The sequence below is a fragment of the Muscardinus avellanarius genome, assembly GCF_963383645.1.
Source record: "Muscardinus avellanarius genome assembly, chromosome: 9".
Taxonomy (NCBI): Eukaryota; Metazoa; Chordata; class Mammalia; order Rodentia; family Gliridae; genus Muscardinus; species Muscardinus avellanarius.
This window is the reverse complement of record NC_137795.1, coordinates 90,037,174-90,052,819: the sequence shown is the minus strand read 5'-3', so window position 1 is coordinate 90,052,819 and position 15,646 is coordinate 90,037,174. Positions and strand designations below refer to the sequence as shown.

Below are 15,646 nucleotides of genomic sequence, written 5' to 3'. Positions count from 1 at the left end.
ACCCCCAGCCCTATTTTTTACTTTTTGGAAAAGGGTCTCACTAAGTTGCAGAGGGCCTCACCAAGTTGCTGGGGCTGCCCACAAACCTGTCATCCTCCCATCTCAGCCCCCCAAGTACTGGGATTACAAACATGCACCACCATGCCCAGCTAGCTTACCAGTTTTTATGCTTATTGCAGAGAACTGCCTAAAGAGGCCCTTTCTATAATTTTCTAGGGAATAACACATTTTATTCATCCACAAAATTGCAGTCTATTCAACTAGAGTAGAGAGGCTTATACAGGTAGTACTGCAAAGTGCAGTCCTGTGTGGCACCGTGGGCTGGGCCATCAGAACAGCCCCACTTAAACAAGGCTCTATTCTTTCTTTTGTTTTCTTTTCTTTTTCTTTTTCTTTTTCTTTTCTTTTTTGGTTCTGGGGATTGAACCTAGGGACATTCTACCTCCAAGCTATACCCCCCAGCCCTTATTTTATTTTATTTTATTTTATTGATTGATTGGTACCAGGGATTGAAACCAGGGGCATTCTACCTCTAAGATATACCTCCAGCCCTTCTTTATTCTAAAATGCGGTCTTGCTAAGTTGCTGAGGGTATCACTAAATGGCTGAGGTTGGTCTTGAACCTGTGATCTTCCTGTCTCGGCCTCCCAAGTACTGGGATTACAGGCATGCACCACCATGCCCAGAGTAGCCATAGCTCTTGATAGCAGGACTTCTTGGGATCACTTTTTCCACAGCAAGAAATAAATTTAACATCAACCACATCCATATATACGTATGGACATTATGGACATTATAAAACAGAAAGGACATAGAAATAGAACGTGTGCCGGGCATGGTAGAGCACACTTGGAATCCACACTTGGGAGGCTGAGACAGGAGGATCACAGGTTCAAAGCTAGCCTCAGCAACTCAGCAAGACCCTGTTTCCAAACAGGAAATTAAAAAAAAAAAAAAAAAAGGGCTAGGGGAGTAGCTCAGAGGTAGAATGCCCCAGGGCTTAATCCCTAGCACCACAAAAAATGAAAGAAAGAAATTAGAACATTTTTTCCTTCCATCCCAGTGGGCCCTTGCTTATGGTGCCCTGCAGTACAGGCGCTCCACTCGAGATGATTTCTCTAAAGGCTTCTTCAGAGCAAGTGATAGAGAAATGGAAGAAGTTGATAAGAATGTTTCCAATCGCTCTCAGGGGAAGAAAAAAAATTTGATTTAAATAGAATTTATCAGCCGGGCGTGGTGGCGCACGCTTGTAATCCCAGCATTCGGGAGGCTGAGACCCGGAGGATTGCGGTTTGCGGACAGCCTCAGCTACTTAGTGAGGCCCTCTGCAACTCAGTGAGACCCGATTTCAAGATAGGGCAGGGTGTGTAGCTCGGAGGCCAAATGCCCCTGTGTTCCATCCCCGGATCCGCAAAACATTAAATAAATAAATAGAATTTATCCATTTTCATTTCTCAAATCATTTGAAGTCCAAAGAAAGAAAATAAACAACTTTGTTTAGTCTTCAAGTTTGGGAGAAAGAGTTACACATAGGAGAAACGCATGCAATCGATATAGAATAAAATCAAGCTGGGCGTGGTGGCGCACGCTTGTAATCCCCGCACTTGGGAGGCAGAGACAGGAGGATCGCGCAGGTTTGAAGCCAGCCGCACTGGCTTAAGAGACCCTGTTTCCAAATAAAAATATAAAATAGGTCTGGGAGTGTAGTCCGGAGGTAGAAGGGCTTCCAGGAACCCCAGTACCACCAAAAAAAAAGAATAAAATCAAGCATAAACGGTGTGTGTGTGTGTGTGTGTGTGTGTGTGTGTGTGTGTGTGTGTGTGTGGTGGTGGTGCTGAGAATTGAACCCAGTGGCATTCTACCTCCAAGCTACACACTTAGCTATATATATATATATATTTTTTTTTTTTGAAACAGGGTCTCGCTAGGTTAATGAGAGTCTCACTACTTGCTGAGACTGTACCTGACCTGTGATCTTCCTGTCTCAGCCTCCCAAGTACTAGGATTACAGGCACGCCTCACCACTCCCAGCTGAGCGTTAGGGTTAGAGACTGGCAGTCAATATGGTAAATTGCACAGAAGCAAGAACCCTCCCTCCAAATACACAGGTGAGCCAGAGAAAGTACACTGAAAGTGATCCACCGCCAGCGTAAAAGCTCAAAGAGGGGAAACTGTCGGTGCAAGGAGTGAAGAGGGACTTAACTACCCAGGCAGAAGAAGAGGCTCAGGTGTAGGGCTGCACAGCCAACCAGGTGGAGTGCAGAGGGCCCAGGCACAGCACGGGCAAAAGACTGGAACTTAAAGCTGGAAAACGGCAAATTGGGCTAAAAAGGGGGCTTGGAAATACTTCCAATTCTAGAGAGCAATGGGAAAGCAGAGTGGCTGCCCTGAGCCACAAGACAAGAGTCCCCTGGCAAAAGTTAAAGCACTAAGTTGTGTCCAGATGTCAGGTCCAAACTCACAGTGCTGCCAGGAATGGTGGTCGATGCTTGTAATCCCAGCATTCAGGAGGCTGAGACAGGAGGATCGTTGTTCAGGGACAGCCTCAGCTACTTAGTAAGGACCTTTGCAACTCAGTGAGACCCTATTTCAGAATAAAGAATAAGCCAGGCATGGTGGCACACACTTGTAATCCCAGCATTTGGGAGGCTGAGACAAGAGGATCGTGGTTCGCCGACAGCCTCAGCTACTTAATAAGGACCTTTGCAACTTGGTGAGACCCTGTTTCAAAATAAAGAATAAAAAATAGAGCTGAGGAGCCGGGCATGGTGGTGCACGCTTGTAATCCCAGCATTCGGGAGGCTGAGACAGGAGGATCACGGTTCCTAGACAGCCTCAGCTACTTAGTGAGGCCCTCCGCAACTTAGTGAGACCCTTTTTCAAAAATAAATAATAAAAAATAGGGCAGGGGTTGTAGCTCAGAGGTTGAATGCCCCTGGGTTCCATCCCCAGATCTGGAAAAAAAAAAAAAAAAATAGGGCCGGGGTTGCAGCTCAGAGGTAAAATGCCCATGGGTTCAATAAGTACTGGAAAAAAATATTCACAGTGCTTGCCACCACCGCAACACACACAAAGGATGGAGAACCAGAAACCCCAAAAGAGGCAAATAGGAAACTCCCACTAGAGACTGAGAAAGCCCTAAGTGGTTGTAGGATGCTTTACAGGGCCTTAAAAGAAAGACACTGAAACGAGCAAGCTAGAAGGGAGATGGCACTCAGCAAAAGGCTTCCGGGGAGCAAGAGACGGCTGGGAGCCAGACTAAGGCACCTAAAGCTACAGGAGCCAGAGGCGAGGGGCTAGGGAAGCGGCCAGCAGGTGAGGGGCGGCCCCTCTGGGTCCTTGGATGACATTTGCAAGTGGTTAGCTCAGCCGCAGAGGGCCCCTCGTTAATGAGGCGAATGCTGTGGGTTTGATCCCTGTGTGAGCCCTGAGCTCTGCTTTCGTCCATGGCCTGAGACTGAACTCCTAACTTGATCCAGCTGTTTTGCAGATGTACGTCCTCGGTCACAAGAGGGATCAAGGGGCAGTGCAGTTGGAAGTGTATACAATAAACAAAGCTACTGACAATCATGGGAAAGAAGTGGGAATAGTTGGTCAAGCTTTGAAATAATCCCTCGTCTAGAAGCAAAAAACGACTGGAGCCTGCGCCTCATGAACAGCATGCCAGGAACACCGTGCCCATACACAGAGAACGACACTTGGATTAAGGTAGATGAGGGAGAATACCAAATTAGACTTGGGGATGTGCTCCTGAGCTAGCAGAGTTTGTAGACAAATGAGGGAGATACCGGGGGACCTCAGAGAACTAAACTGCTCACGATGCAGTCCCGTTCTATGGTCCCCCTTGATTTCTCATGTTCCAGTATCACATGAAATCGCTCTGCTCCAACTTTTTCCTGTGAAAGTTTGGCTTACCTTGAAAGCCAATCATCTATATAAAGTGGTTTCTAACTAAACACAGCACCCAAATGCATTATGAAACAAATATACATTAGAAGGAGTCACGATGAGTGAGTGGAAATGTTTGGTTAACCTTGGAAATAACCACTTGTCTACTTTCCCGGAATAAATAACTTATTATCCTGGGTGAGAGATTGTGATGGGGGAGAAGAAGGTTGAATTGCAAGGACCGAAAAGGACTGCAATTATTTCATGGCTTTCTTTAAGAGGTGGCTTAAGAAGAGGATTATATATGTGGGGGGAAATGCCCGGCTTGTGTTTCACTCTGCTCTCAGGGACTGGCATAAGTTAAACTGGCTGTGAATTGGAAAGGAATTAAAGCGAGCGTGTGTTAGCCCCTCGGTGAAATGACATTGAGCTGAGGGAGTGAGGCGAGAGGTCGCAAAATTCAGGAGACAGAGGGCCTTGGCCTGAAGCCTGTTCTGAGCCACTTACAGCTTCCAGGGAATGGTAGGCCCCGTAGTTGAAGTCCCCGCCGCCGCGCTCTTGGCCTTCATTGTGCCGCATTTCTTCATCTTCATTGTCTAAAAGGGCCTAGAACGGACACAGCAAGGACGGTGAGATGATCCACTGGCGATGTTTTTCCTGCCATATCTTGGTTCGTGGGCTGGCCAAGATGGTGGCCCGGGCGGCATATCAAGCAGCAGAAATGTCAAGGTTTAAAAGGGGGTCATCAGATAGCTTAAATTATACACACAAAAGATTCCACTGAAAGGAAAGATAAGTTTAAGCTATCGACTTCTCAGAGAACTTCCATTCTTTTTTGACTACATAATTTTATAATGGCAGCGATTGATAAGGAGCTTAAATTAATTCTGTGGGGGGGGAGAACAACAGAATTATCAGTGTAGGACAACAGAATTATCAATGTTCACTTTCATCTAAGACTTTACTCTCTAACATTTTGGGTTCTCTTGAAACATTTTCATGTCCAAAAATACTGTGAGAACCGGGCGTGGTGGCATACCACTCCTGTAACCCCAGAACTTGGAAGGCTGTAACAGGAGGATCGCAGATTCAAGGCCAGCCTCAGTAGATTAGGGAGATTCTCAGCGACCTAGGGAGACTCTTTCAAAAACAAAAAATAAAAGGGCTGGGGGTGTAGCTCAGAGGTAGAATGCTCCTGGGTTCAATCTCTAGTACCACCTAAAAAAATAATTATATATATATATAGATAGATAGATATAGATAGATATGTATAATATATTGAGTATATATATTAAGGGGATATATATTGAGGATATATATATAGAGAGAGAGAGAGGAGAATATATATATCAAGATTAATACCAGGGAAAAAGCTACTATCATGTATTTGCTGGTCTTGATAAGTGTGGTACAATTTGTTATAATAAATTTTTATACCCTTCACGCTGAGAGAGAGAGAGATCATATTTCTTTCATAGGTCTATAAAACTTTACTTCTCGATGTCCAATTTCTATCACCCCATTCAAGCCCCGCTTTCTCCGTGGAAACAACATATGTGCCGCTGGGGTCTTCTTCACTCTGCAATCTCTAGACATCAGCCTGCATCTGGTACCCAGCACCTCTGAAGTGCACAGCTTGGGAAACCATTCAGAAACAAAGAAATTCTTATAACCACTCATACTTTGAAGGTTCCTGGCAGATGTCTGTGACATGTGAGGATGATTAATAAGCTCACAGCTGCTCATGCCATCAGGAAACTCCCGGGCCAAATCACCAATTAGTCTATAACCCACCTCGGCAAAGGAGCGAGCGTGAGCCAGACACACTGGCCTGCTGTTCACTACAGGTCGTGGGCTGGATGCTGACGTTCCCCTGCTGAGGACTCTTGGTGACATTCCCCTTTTCTCAAAGGGTGCCTCTTAGAGCCAGTCCCCAACACCCCGTAAGCCCCACTCTTACCACGCACCTAACTTCAAATAGGAAAAGAGAAAGGGGTTTACTACTTACTGGTGTGTCTATGGTGTGTCGCATACTGTTAGACATTTTCCAGACATCTAATTAAAGAATATTCTCAATAGACTACATGAAGTAGGTATCATTATTGCCAATTTACTTATAACGAAATGGAAGCTCAGTAGGTAAAAGCTCGTCCAAAGACACAGCACTGGAAGTAAGCAAAACTGGGATTTGGGTCCGGATCTATGTAATTATCTATCTACTATGATGCAGTTCTTCTAACAAATCGCTGCACTTTATTTCCATTTGCCCCATTTTGTTCACCTGAAAAATGAAAAAGGAGGCCATTGCACCTTGAAAATCTCTCAGGTCCACTCTGGACTGGCCACCTGGACCACCTGGTGCTATGCCAGACCAGGAGGAGGCCCTGGTCTACTCACCTGCAGATCTTTGATTGTCACTGAGTACGCCAAATCCTGGGACTTCAGGAAAGATTTGACTGGCCGCAGACTGATGGATGGGACCAGGACATCCACAGGCCGGCCCAATGTGGACGGAGATTTCCAGAAGTTGAGCTGAAGGGAACAGAAATAAAACCAAATGAAAGGACAGCTCAAGTAAAGCACACGCTGAACTCATTCTTCTAGAACCACTACCAAGAGCCAGGGTGATTGCTGAGGGGCTGAGTTCTGCCCAAGGGCAAATGTTGCCCAGGTCACAGCTGCATCTGGCCGGAAGTACTTAGCAAGCAGTACCTGCTAGAGTCCAAGAGGAAACAGATCAACCGAGTACACTACTCAGCTTGCCCATCTCCAGGGCTGCACTGCTATGATCCACAGTCCTTCCCCATCAGCCCTCTCAACTGTCTAGATGATATGCTCATCACCGAAAACCATCGGGAATAAAAATAATATTAACACCAGTGGTGTCAGAATACTCCAGCGGAAAGCTGGGCGTGGAGGCGCATGCTGATAATCACAATATTTTGGGAGGCTGAGACAGGAAGATTCCAGGTTCAAAGCCAGCTTCAGCAACTTGTGAGGCCCTCTGCAACTTAGTGAGACATTGTTTCAAAGTGAAGAATAAAAAATAGGGCTGGGGGTGTAGCTCGGAGGTATAATGCCCCTGGGTTCCATCCCCAGTACCACAAAATAAATAAAGGAAAGAAAGAAAAAGGAAGAAGGAAAGAAGGAAATTTAGAAAGAATAAAATAGGGTTGGGGTGTAACTCAGGTAGAATGACTATGGGTTCAATCCCCAGTAACACACACACACACACACACACACACACACACATACACACACATACGCCCGCAACTAGGAAGAACCACACACCTTCAAGTTGTCCGAGTTCACTAGCCGAGTCAGTTTGCAGATCTCCTCTCCATTTCTGACATTAATCCTAAAAACCTGGTCCCTGGAGATGAAGGGGGGGAAAAAAAAGCAAAAGATAATGGTGAGCTTTCAGCTGGCAAAAAAAAGCCCCAAACTCCCTCTCCCAGACAGAACTGGAGCCGAACGAGAGGAAATGGTCTAGTCTTTGGTTATAATGTATAGCCATTAAAAATACGACTACGTGGCAAATATGAAAAAATGCTATGGTATAACTTCAAGGGAAATATTAAGTGAAAGAGCAGCACACAAGACTGTATGGATGCCACGATTACAAGTATGGAAAAAGCAGACGCACTGGAAGAAAAACAGACAACGGAAATATACCAAATGCTGACAGCGCCCGAGTTCGGGTCGTGGGATTATGGATGACTTACTTTTTTTCCCTCCTGTATCTGTTTTCTGTAATGTGGTCATATTACTTTATAATGAAAAACATATATATTTGTACAGAAAGGAATGTTCCTGAGCTACATGCAAGCTAACTGGAGGCATAAAGGAGCACTTCTTCAAGTGTCAGGGCGAGGGCCTCTGTGCCGGGAAGAGATGGGAAGGGGAGCAGCCCCCACCCCCAACCCCGGGAGGGCCATGCAGGGGAGCGGCTGGGTGCTCTGGAAGCCCCTTGCAACCCGAGCCCAACCAAATGCGCAGAAGCCTGGGCCTGAGCTGAACTTGGGCTTCACTGCGGCCCACCGGGGCTCTCTTTATTGTTTGTCCTGCATTTGTTTCATATACATTATTTAGCTTCCGCCGCAGCGGCAGGGGAAGAGGCCCCGAGTTGTGTGTGGGTGGGAGACGCAGGGCCTGAAAAGCTGCTTTTGCGTTCTCAGCCCGCTCAGGAGCCAGGGGAGCCATTAGGCTGTTGCTAGGTGACGGCCCGAATGAATCCGCACTCGATGCTGTCACATGCGTCATCCCTTTGACACGAGTGAATGCGGGAGGAGCTGCTGGAGAGGGCTGTGGGCTGAAGGACCTGTTGACGGAGTAAATGGCTCTGTCACAGGGAGCTAAATGTGCACAGCCTCACGTGGCAGCTCCCGGTCGGGAAACCGGTTCAGTCCGGATGGATCCTCAGGGTTTTACTTGGTTCTGGAAAAATCTGGGGGGCTCACCTGGGGGTGCGGGCTGGCCCCAAGGAGGCAAGACCCACTGCAGAGCTGCTGCCACTCTAGGTGGCAGGTGCGGGGAGGGGCCAGTGCCGATGGCTTGCTTTCTCCCACAACACGGACCTGGAGGCGGGTAGCTGAGACAGGCCTGGGTCTTAACTTGCTGTGGTCTGGATGTGGTTTGAGGGAGGACCCCCAGGGTTTGTGTGCTGAAAATTTGGCCCCAGTAAGGCAGTGCTGGGAAGTCACAGGAGCCTTAAGAGGCGGGGCCTGCTGGACCCCCAAAGAGATTAATGTTGATCTTGCAGAGTTCATTCCTGAGAAACTGTGTTATAAAATGAGCAAGCCTGGCCCACAAACCTCTCTGGCTTCTTGTCTTGTTGTATAATCGCTACCTCTCCCACAGGCTCCACCTAGGATGCCAACCACCACGTTGGGAGGCAGATGGGGGGGGGGCGCCCACCAGAGGCCCAACACAAGGGGCCACCAGGGCTTGGAGTTTCAGCTTCTAAAACTGTGAGCTAAATAGAGCTCTTTTCTTTACACATTAACCAGTCTCGGATAGTTTGTTACAGCAGTAGAAAATGGACTAATACAGAACCCATTTGCTAAGAGCTGGATGACAGCCCTGGGAAGACAAGGAATCAAACTACCATTTCCCTGTCACAGACAAATAGACTCTTAAAAGGGGGACAGATTTAAAACAGAAGGGAAATTCTTACTCCTGGCTCCAGGCCAAGACCAGTCCACTGAACTCATATTCTGTCACAACCTAACCCCAGAAAAAGGGCTGTGTCAAAAGCAGGCACTTGGCCAGACACGATGATACACACACCTATAATCCCAGCACTCGCGGAGGCCGCGACAGGAAGCCCAAGGCTCAGGCCTCCCAAGGGCTGGGATGACCACCCTGCCCTCACGTTATTCTTCTGAGCATCCGCTCATCAATATGTGAAAGCAGATTGGGTCCATGCGAAGGGAAGTCTATTTATGGCCCTCATTGTCCTCGTCTCTATTTGGGAAAATCCCACGGCAAGACACAAGAATGTAGATGGTTGAGCACATCCTCCCTTTACTGTCTAAAAATCCATTCAGAGACCTTGACCCTGAGCTCAGAGGCTGGAAGGTTGGCCTGGGAGAGGGGCTGTGCTGGGTTCGCAGGTTGCTGTGTCTACCATCCTGCTCCATGAGGCTGTTCTGACAGTCCTTACAGCCCTCTTCAGTACCCAGTGCCATCCAGCTGCTGCCAGCACCATGGTTGGGGATGCCCTTTCACCCACCCTCACATTTTTGAAGGGGAGGGGGAGAAGGAAAGAGGGGAAGGGGAGTAGAAGAGGAGGAGGGAAGGATGAGGAGGAAGAGGAATGGTTTCACAGAACTTGTAGGTGCCTACCAGCTACTACTGAGGCTACAACCACTCTGCAACTATCTCCTGTTCTCTCCCTGCCCAGCACCTCCAGGCATCCTGGCCATCATCCCTTAAGATGACTAAATACAAGAACCCAAAATACCAGCAGAGCAAGAGAGACTGGTGAGGGAGGAGATCTAAGCAGAAGGAAAGAAGATGGAGCAGTAGGAAAAAGCCACCGTCCTCATCCCCATCAGGCGAGCTCTGCTCTGGCTTCCCAGCCACCAAGCTTCCCTGTCCTTGAAGTGTTCATTGAGCTGGGCAACCCACAAAGGGTTTCCCACTTTTGCTGAGTTTCCTACTATGGAGTGATATTTAGGGATGAGGATGACACTATTGATTAAAAACACCTACGATCAGCTCCTGCACTTCAGCCAGGTGTGGTGGTGCACACTTGTAATTTTAGTACTTGGGAGGCTGAGACAGGAGAATCACAGGTTTGAGACCAGGCTCAGCAATTTAGTGAAACTCCCAACAACCTAGCAAGACCCTGTTTCAAAATAAAAAAAAAAGTTTTGGAAAAAAGCAAAGGGGCCTGGGGGTGTAGCTTGAAGGCAGAACACCCCTGGGTTTAATCCTCAGTACCACAAGACTGCTGTAGTGAGTACTGGAAAACCCAGCCCAACCCAACTGTCTCAGCCCAGGGACCCAGTCATCACAAGAGAGGTCTGTATCCTGAGAAATAGAGATTTGCAGCCGCACGGATGGCTGCGGTGGGTGGCTGACAGCTCCGTGCGTCAGCCCACACAGCAGCAGGCGTAGTTCTGCCACGCCGACTGCCGAGCTGCCGGTGGAAAACCTCCCTCCCTGGCCACCAGCCATCCGAACTCCTCTGAGCTGTTTTTCATAGGAGCTGTGAACAGGTATGAACAGGTATGAACACAGGTATGATCAGATGTCATCACCCTAAAAATTACTCAATCACATATAATTAATTGCCTTAATAAACCACCCGACGTCTATTTAACCAGAGAGTCTAATAGAAAGTAAACTAATAGATGTGGATAAAAACTGTGAGATAGAAGGTTCCATTAGAACATTAACTCATTATAGAAAAAGGGCCTGGGTTTGGCATGCCGAGGTCCAGCTCCTCTGCTTACCAGCTAAGTGGCCTTGGGCGGGTTTGATAACCTTTCTAAGGCTGAGGATTTTTTTTCTCTCTCTCTCTCTCTCTTTCTCTCTCTCTCATGTTTAAATTGAGGAAAACAACACCCCTGCCTGACAGAGTTGTTGCATGACCCAAAAGATAATGTACACGAAAGCTCTTTGCAAATGGCAAAGCCTTACGCGGGAATGAGTTATTATCATGTAATCGTCTAGCAGGGTACCACAGCATCTCTTTCATCTCTCCTACCTCCCAAATCTCCTCTCTGCAAACCTCACAGCATTCTGTGCGGGACGTGTTGAGCAAGTGTGCACGTGCACTTGCACACGGAGCACAGGTGTGTGTCCCCTCATGCCATTTCACAGCTGTGGCTAAGTAAGACCAATGACACTTCCCTGTCCCAGAGCCGCAAAGGCTCCATACAGTCTGTGACATTCTATTCGTGCTGGGGATTGAGCCCAGGGGCATTCTATCTCCAAGCTATACCCCAAGCCCTTTTTCATTTCATTTTATTTTTTTTATTTGGAAGCAGGGTCTGGCCAGGCTGCTGGGGCTGTCCTTGAACCTGTGATCCTCCCATCTCAGACTCCCAAGTGCTGGATTACAGGGTCCACCACCACACCCAGCTCAGCCCTCACCATTAACAGAGAAGTAAAATCAAAATGGCCAAGACACAGGTTTTCTCTTTAAACATGAAGAAATCAGAAACAAGCCATTTCTGATCAATTTTTATAATTAATAAAAATTAATTTAATAGTAATTAATTTTATAATTACTATAGGAGTAAAAAAAAAAGTAGGAGGAGGTGCCTGGAACTGACCTGAGAAATAAGAAGCAGGAAGAAAGGGTGGACAGGAGGTTAGGGGGCTGGAGGGGGCTTTGGACACCAGTAGTCTTGCCTGCACAGAGGAGGTCAGGTCTCAGAGAGGATTTGTCCAAGAAGACCGAGGGACAAAAGTGTGACCAGATCCAGGTCCTCTGCCCCCAGGGCAGAGTTGTAATTATAAGCCACTTCTTTCAATTCTATGTGTCTCCTCTATCGCTGAAATAACCAAATATAATAGTAAGTTCAAAAGAGACTTACCCAAAAAATTTCTCTCGGCCGCAGATGCCTGACCCAATAAGGGCCCCAAAGAACAGTATCCACCTCATGTCCCAGGGGTGTCGGTCCCCGAGTGGCTGAGTCAGGCTGTATTTATAAGAAGCCCGAGGCAGAGTCACAGTCTCAGAAATGCTAATGTGATTCCCAAGCACCCTTGCAACTCTGCCAGGGTGACAGGCAGGTCCCTTCCGAGGCCTCTTCCATTCCTTTTGAGTGATAAGCCGAGCCTTTCCATTTACCAGGCCAGAAACTGGCTCCACAGGCTGAAAAAGCCTGTGCCATATTGCTCTCCACTCAGCATCTAAATGGTGTTTTCTGAGTAAATAGAAAAGTCCCAAGATGCTGGGTAAGATTTATACTCATAGGAGAGGCCAGATTGTAGACCTGGGTTGGAGTTGCCTCTAGAATTAAAAAAAAAAAAAAAAGAATAGAAAGAAAAAAAGACTATCAAGCAAGCCCAAGACAGCTGGGAGACTGCATGCCTTGGTGAAGCCCTATAAGAGATCTCACCAGAGCAGATCATAATGAGGAGAGTTTGTGGCCTTCCTTTAGAGATCTATAGCCTAATTCTCATGACTCCCTTAAGAAACAGAAGCTGGGAGTGGTGGGACAGGCCTTGGGAGTGCCAGTACTTGGGAGGCTGAGAAAGGAGGATCCAAGTTCGTGGCCAGCCTCAGCTACTTTGTGAGGCCCTCTGCAACTCAGCGAAACCCCGTTTCAAAATAAAGAATAAAAAATGGGGGCTAGGGGTGTCGCTTGGAGGTAGAAGGCCCTGGGTTCAATCCTTAGCACCACACACACAAAAGAAAGAAAGAAAGAAGATAATAGAGTATGAATTTGTGATTTAAAAAATAAATAAATAAATAAATAAAAAGGGGTGGATGTGTAGCTCAGAGGTAGAAAGCTCCTTAGATCAATCTCTTGGACCACAAAACAAACAAATAAATAAACAAACCAAAAACCCCTCATTCTTAGGTTTTGTTAGTCTCTGAGAGGCTGGTGTTCTTTCTACCAAGTCTCAGTGAAGTGAATGAGACACTTCTCCCCGGGCTCTGGAGTATCTGAGTCTGTCCCAGGATCCCCAAGGCCCACAAGCCTCCCCCACTTCACCATCCCTAGAGATCTGTTCTTTCTGTACCTGCCTAAGAAGAGTGGATGTAACCAAGGGTGATGGTTAGGAGCGTGAAGGGAACATTATTCTGACACTTGTTAAAATGGTAAGGAGGAAGCTGGGTGTGGTGGCGCACACTTATAATCCCAGCATTTGGGAGGCAGAGACAGGAGGATCACGGTTTGTGGACAGCCTCAGCTACTTAGTGAGGCCCTCTGCAACTCGGTGAGACCCTGTTTCAAAATAAAGAATTAAAAAGTAGGGCTGGGGTGCAGCTAAAAGGTAGAATGCCCCTGGGTTCCATCCCCAGTACCTCCCCACACACACACACACGGTAAGGAAGGCTTTAGTCAAGATCACTACAATGGAGGTCATGACTATTGCAAGAGGAAAGGCTAACCCTGATAAGTTCAACAGCAAAGACAGCAGAGTAAGGGGATCAATAGAAAATCACTAAGAGATGCCGGGCGTGGTGGCGCACGCTTGTAATCCCTGCTCTTGGGAGGCGGAGACAGGAGGATCGCTCAGGTTCAAAGCCAGCCGCGCTGACTTAGACCCTGTTTCCAAAAAAATAAAAAAGTATAAAATAGGTCTGGGAGAGTAGCCCAGAGGTAGAAGGGCTTCCAGGAACCCCAGTACCACCAAAAAAAAAAAAAAAAAAAAAAAAAAATCACTAAGAGGAGACATCAAGGTAGGGGGATTCTTGCTAAGCTGGCCTAGAGGTAGTCTTGCTAAGGCAGGCCAACAACATCAGCAGTGGAAGATGAGGAACTTGATCAGATTCCAAAGTGGGAGGATGCCCTAGGACATTTGCTAATACTGGCTCTGACAGGGCCCAAGAACCAGCCTACTCCAAAAGAGGGTGTCAGCTGGGCTTGGTGATACACACCTGTACTCCCAGTATGCAGAAGGCTGAGACGGGAGGACCGCAGGATCAAGGCCAGCCTCAGAACTTGGCAAGCCCCTGTTTCAAAACAAAAATAAAAGATAGAATGCTCCTGGGTTTAATTCCTAATAATACCACACACGTGCACGCGCACACATGCGCGCGCGCACACACACACACACACACACACACACAACACAGGTGTAGAGTTTTAAATGTGGTCCAGAAGAGAGCTTCTTGTAAGTGGTTGGGTCTCCATCTCTTTCCTCCTTTAGGGATCTTGTATCCTCCTAACACTTAAATTGAGTTCCTGAGCCAGGCATGATGGCGCACGCTTGTAATCCCCGCGCTTGGGAGGCTGAGACAGGAGGATCGCGCAGGTTCAAAGCCAGCCTCAGCTACTTGGGGAGGCTCTCAGCAACTTAGTGAGATCCTGTTATAAATATTTTAGAAAATAGGTCTGGAAGTGTAGCCCGGGAGTAGAAAGCCCCTGGGTTCCATCCCTAGTACCACTAAATAAATAAATAAATAAATAAATAAATAAATGAGTTCCTACACCCATTTAGTCCTGGGCTCTACTCATCAGGAGAGAGTTCCACTTTGAAGTTCGTAACAAGAAAAGGGAGACTGGAATCTGCAAGAAATGTGAAGGGAAAGAACGAAGGACCCAGAATTCTAGGGAAACCTGAAGAGAAGCCAGGCGGAAGCCAGGACCAAGCTGGACAGGACAACCAGCAGGAAGGAGCATCTTGGTTCGGGTCCCCATGGGTGTTTGTGATGCCAACAGGACCCAAGAAGAGACCCTCGGTACAACGCCTGGCACCTTGTTGCCACTTAACGAGTGTTTACTGAATAAAGGAACTCAGAAGTCCATTGCTAGCCCCGAAATGCTGCAGTTAAGATGAAGCTAACGTGGACGAACGCCAAAAACCTCAGCTAAGTGAAATAAGCCAGACATACAAGGACGAGTACCGTGCGATCGCGCCTATGTGAGGTGCAGAGCGTAGGCAAATGTAGACAGACAGGACGGAGGCTAGTGGTGGTGAGGGACCGGAGCTGGAGGGAGAAGTTAATGGAGATTTACTGTTTAATGGGTACGGCGTTTCAGTTTGGGATAATAAAAAGTTCTAGAGAAGGTTGGTGGTGGCGGTGGCCTAAAATTGTGAGCATACTCAATACCACTGAATCAAACCCTTACAATAGGAACAAAATAAGCCAGTGTGGTGGTATACACTTTTTATCCCAGTACTTGGGAGGCTGAGACAAGGAGGATCACAAGTTCAAGAACAGCTTCAGCAAGCAGTGAGATTCTCATCAACCTAGCAAGACTGTTTCAAAATACAAATTAAAAATCTAGTGGGAGGTGTAGCTCGAAGACAGAATGCTCCTGGGTTCCATCCCCAGTGCCATAAACAAAAAGAACAAAATGGTAAGTTTTATGTTATGTAGAACATCACTATGAAGATTTTTAAAGAATGTCGATGAGATAAAGGAAAAAATATTAAAGAAAGGCAAAGGAGGGTGGGTGCACAGTGCCTTGCTATGTTTTAGGGGTATAGAACAGAAAGAAAAAAGAACTGGAGCTGTAGCTCAGTGGTAGAGCACTTGCCTAGCAAGCACAAAGTCGTGGGTTCAATCTCTAATACTAAATTATATTTTTTGCAGGTCTGGGGATGGAACCCAGGGGCATTC

General features: G+C 47.1%; 1 protein-coding gene across 2 annotated transcripts in view; it reads right to left on the bottom strand.

Annotated features, from left to right (window-relative positions):
• The window catches only part of CPA4 (carboxypeptidase A4), a gene marked incomplete at both ends in the record, with an annotated part of 28,450 nt that extends 16,443 nt beyond the window's left edge, over nucleotides 1-12,007 (bottom strand). Inside the window, 4 exons of one of the 2 annotated variants that reach the window (XM_080701905.1) lie at nucleotides 4,396-4,494; nucleotides 6,286-6,420; nucleotides 7,180-7,261; nucleotides 11,940-12,007. In XM_080701905.1, the coding sequence (XP_080558031.1) occupies nucleotides 4,396-4,494; nucleotides 6,286-6,420; nucleotides 7,180-7,261; nucleotides 11,940-12,007 (384 nt within the window). The remainder of the gene's footprint in view (nucleotides 1-4,395; nucleotides 4,495-6,285; nucleotides 6,421-7,179; nucleotides 7,262-11,939) is intronic. The other variant, XM_080701906.1, reaches the window with a different exon arrangement.
• Nucleotides 12,008-15,646: the final 3,639 nt, after the last annotated feature.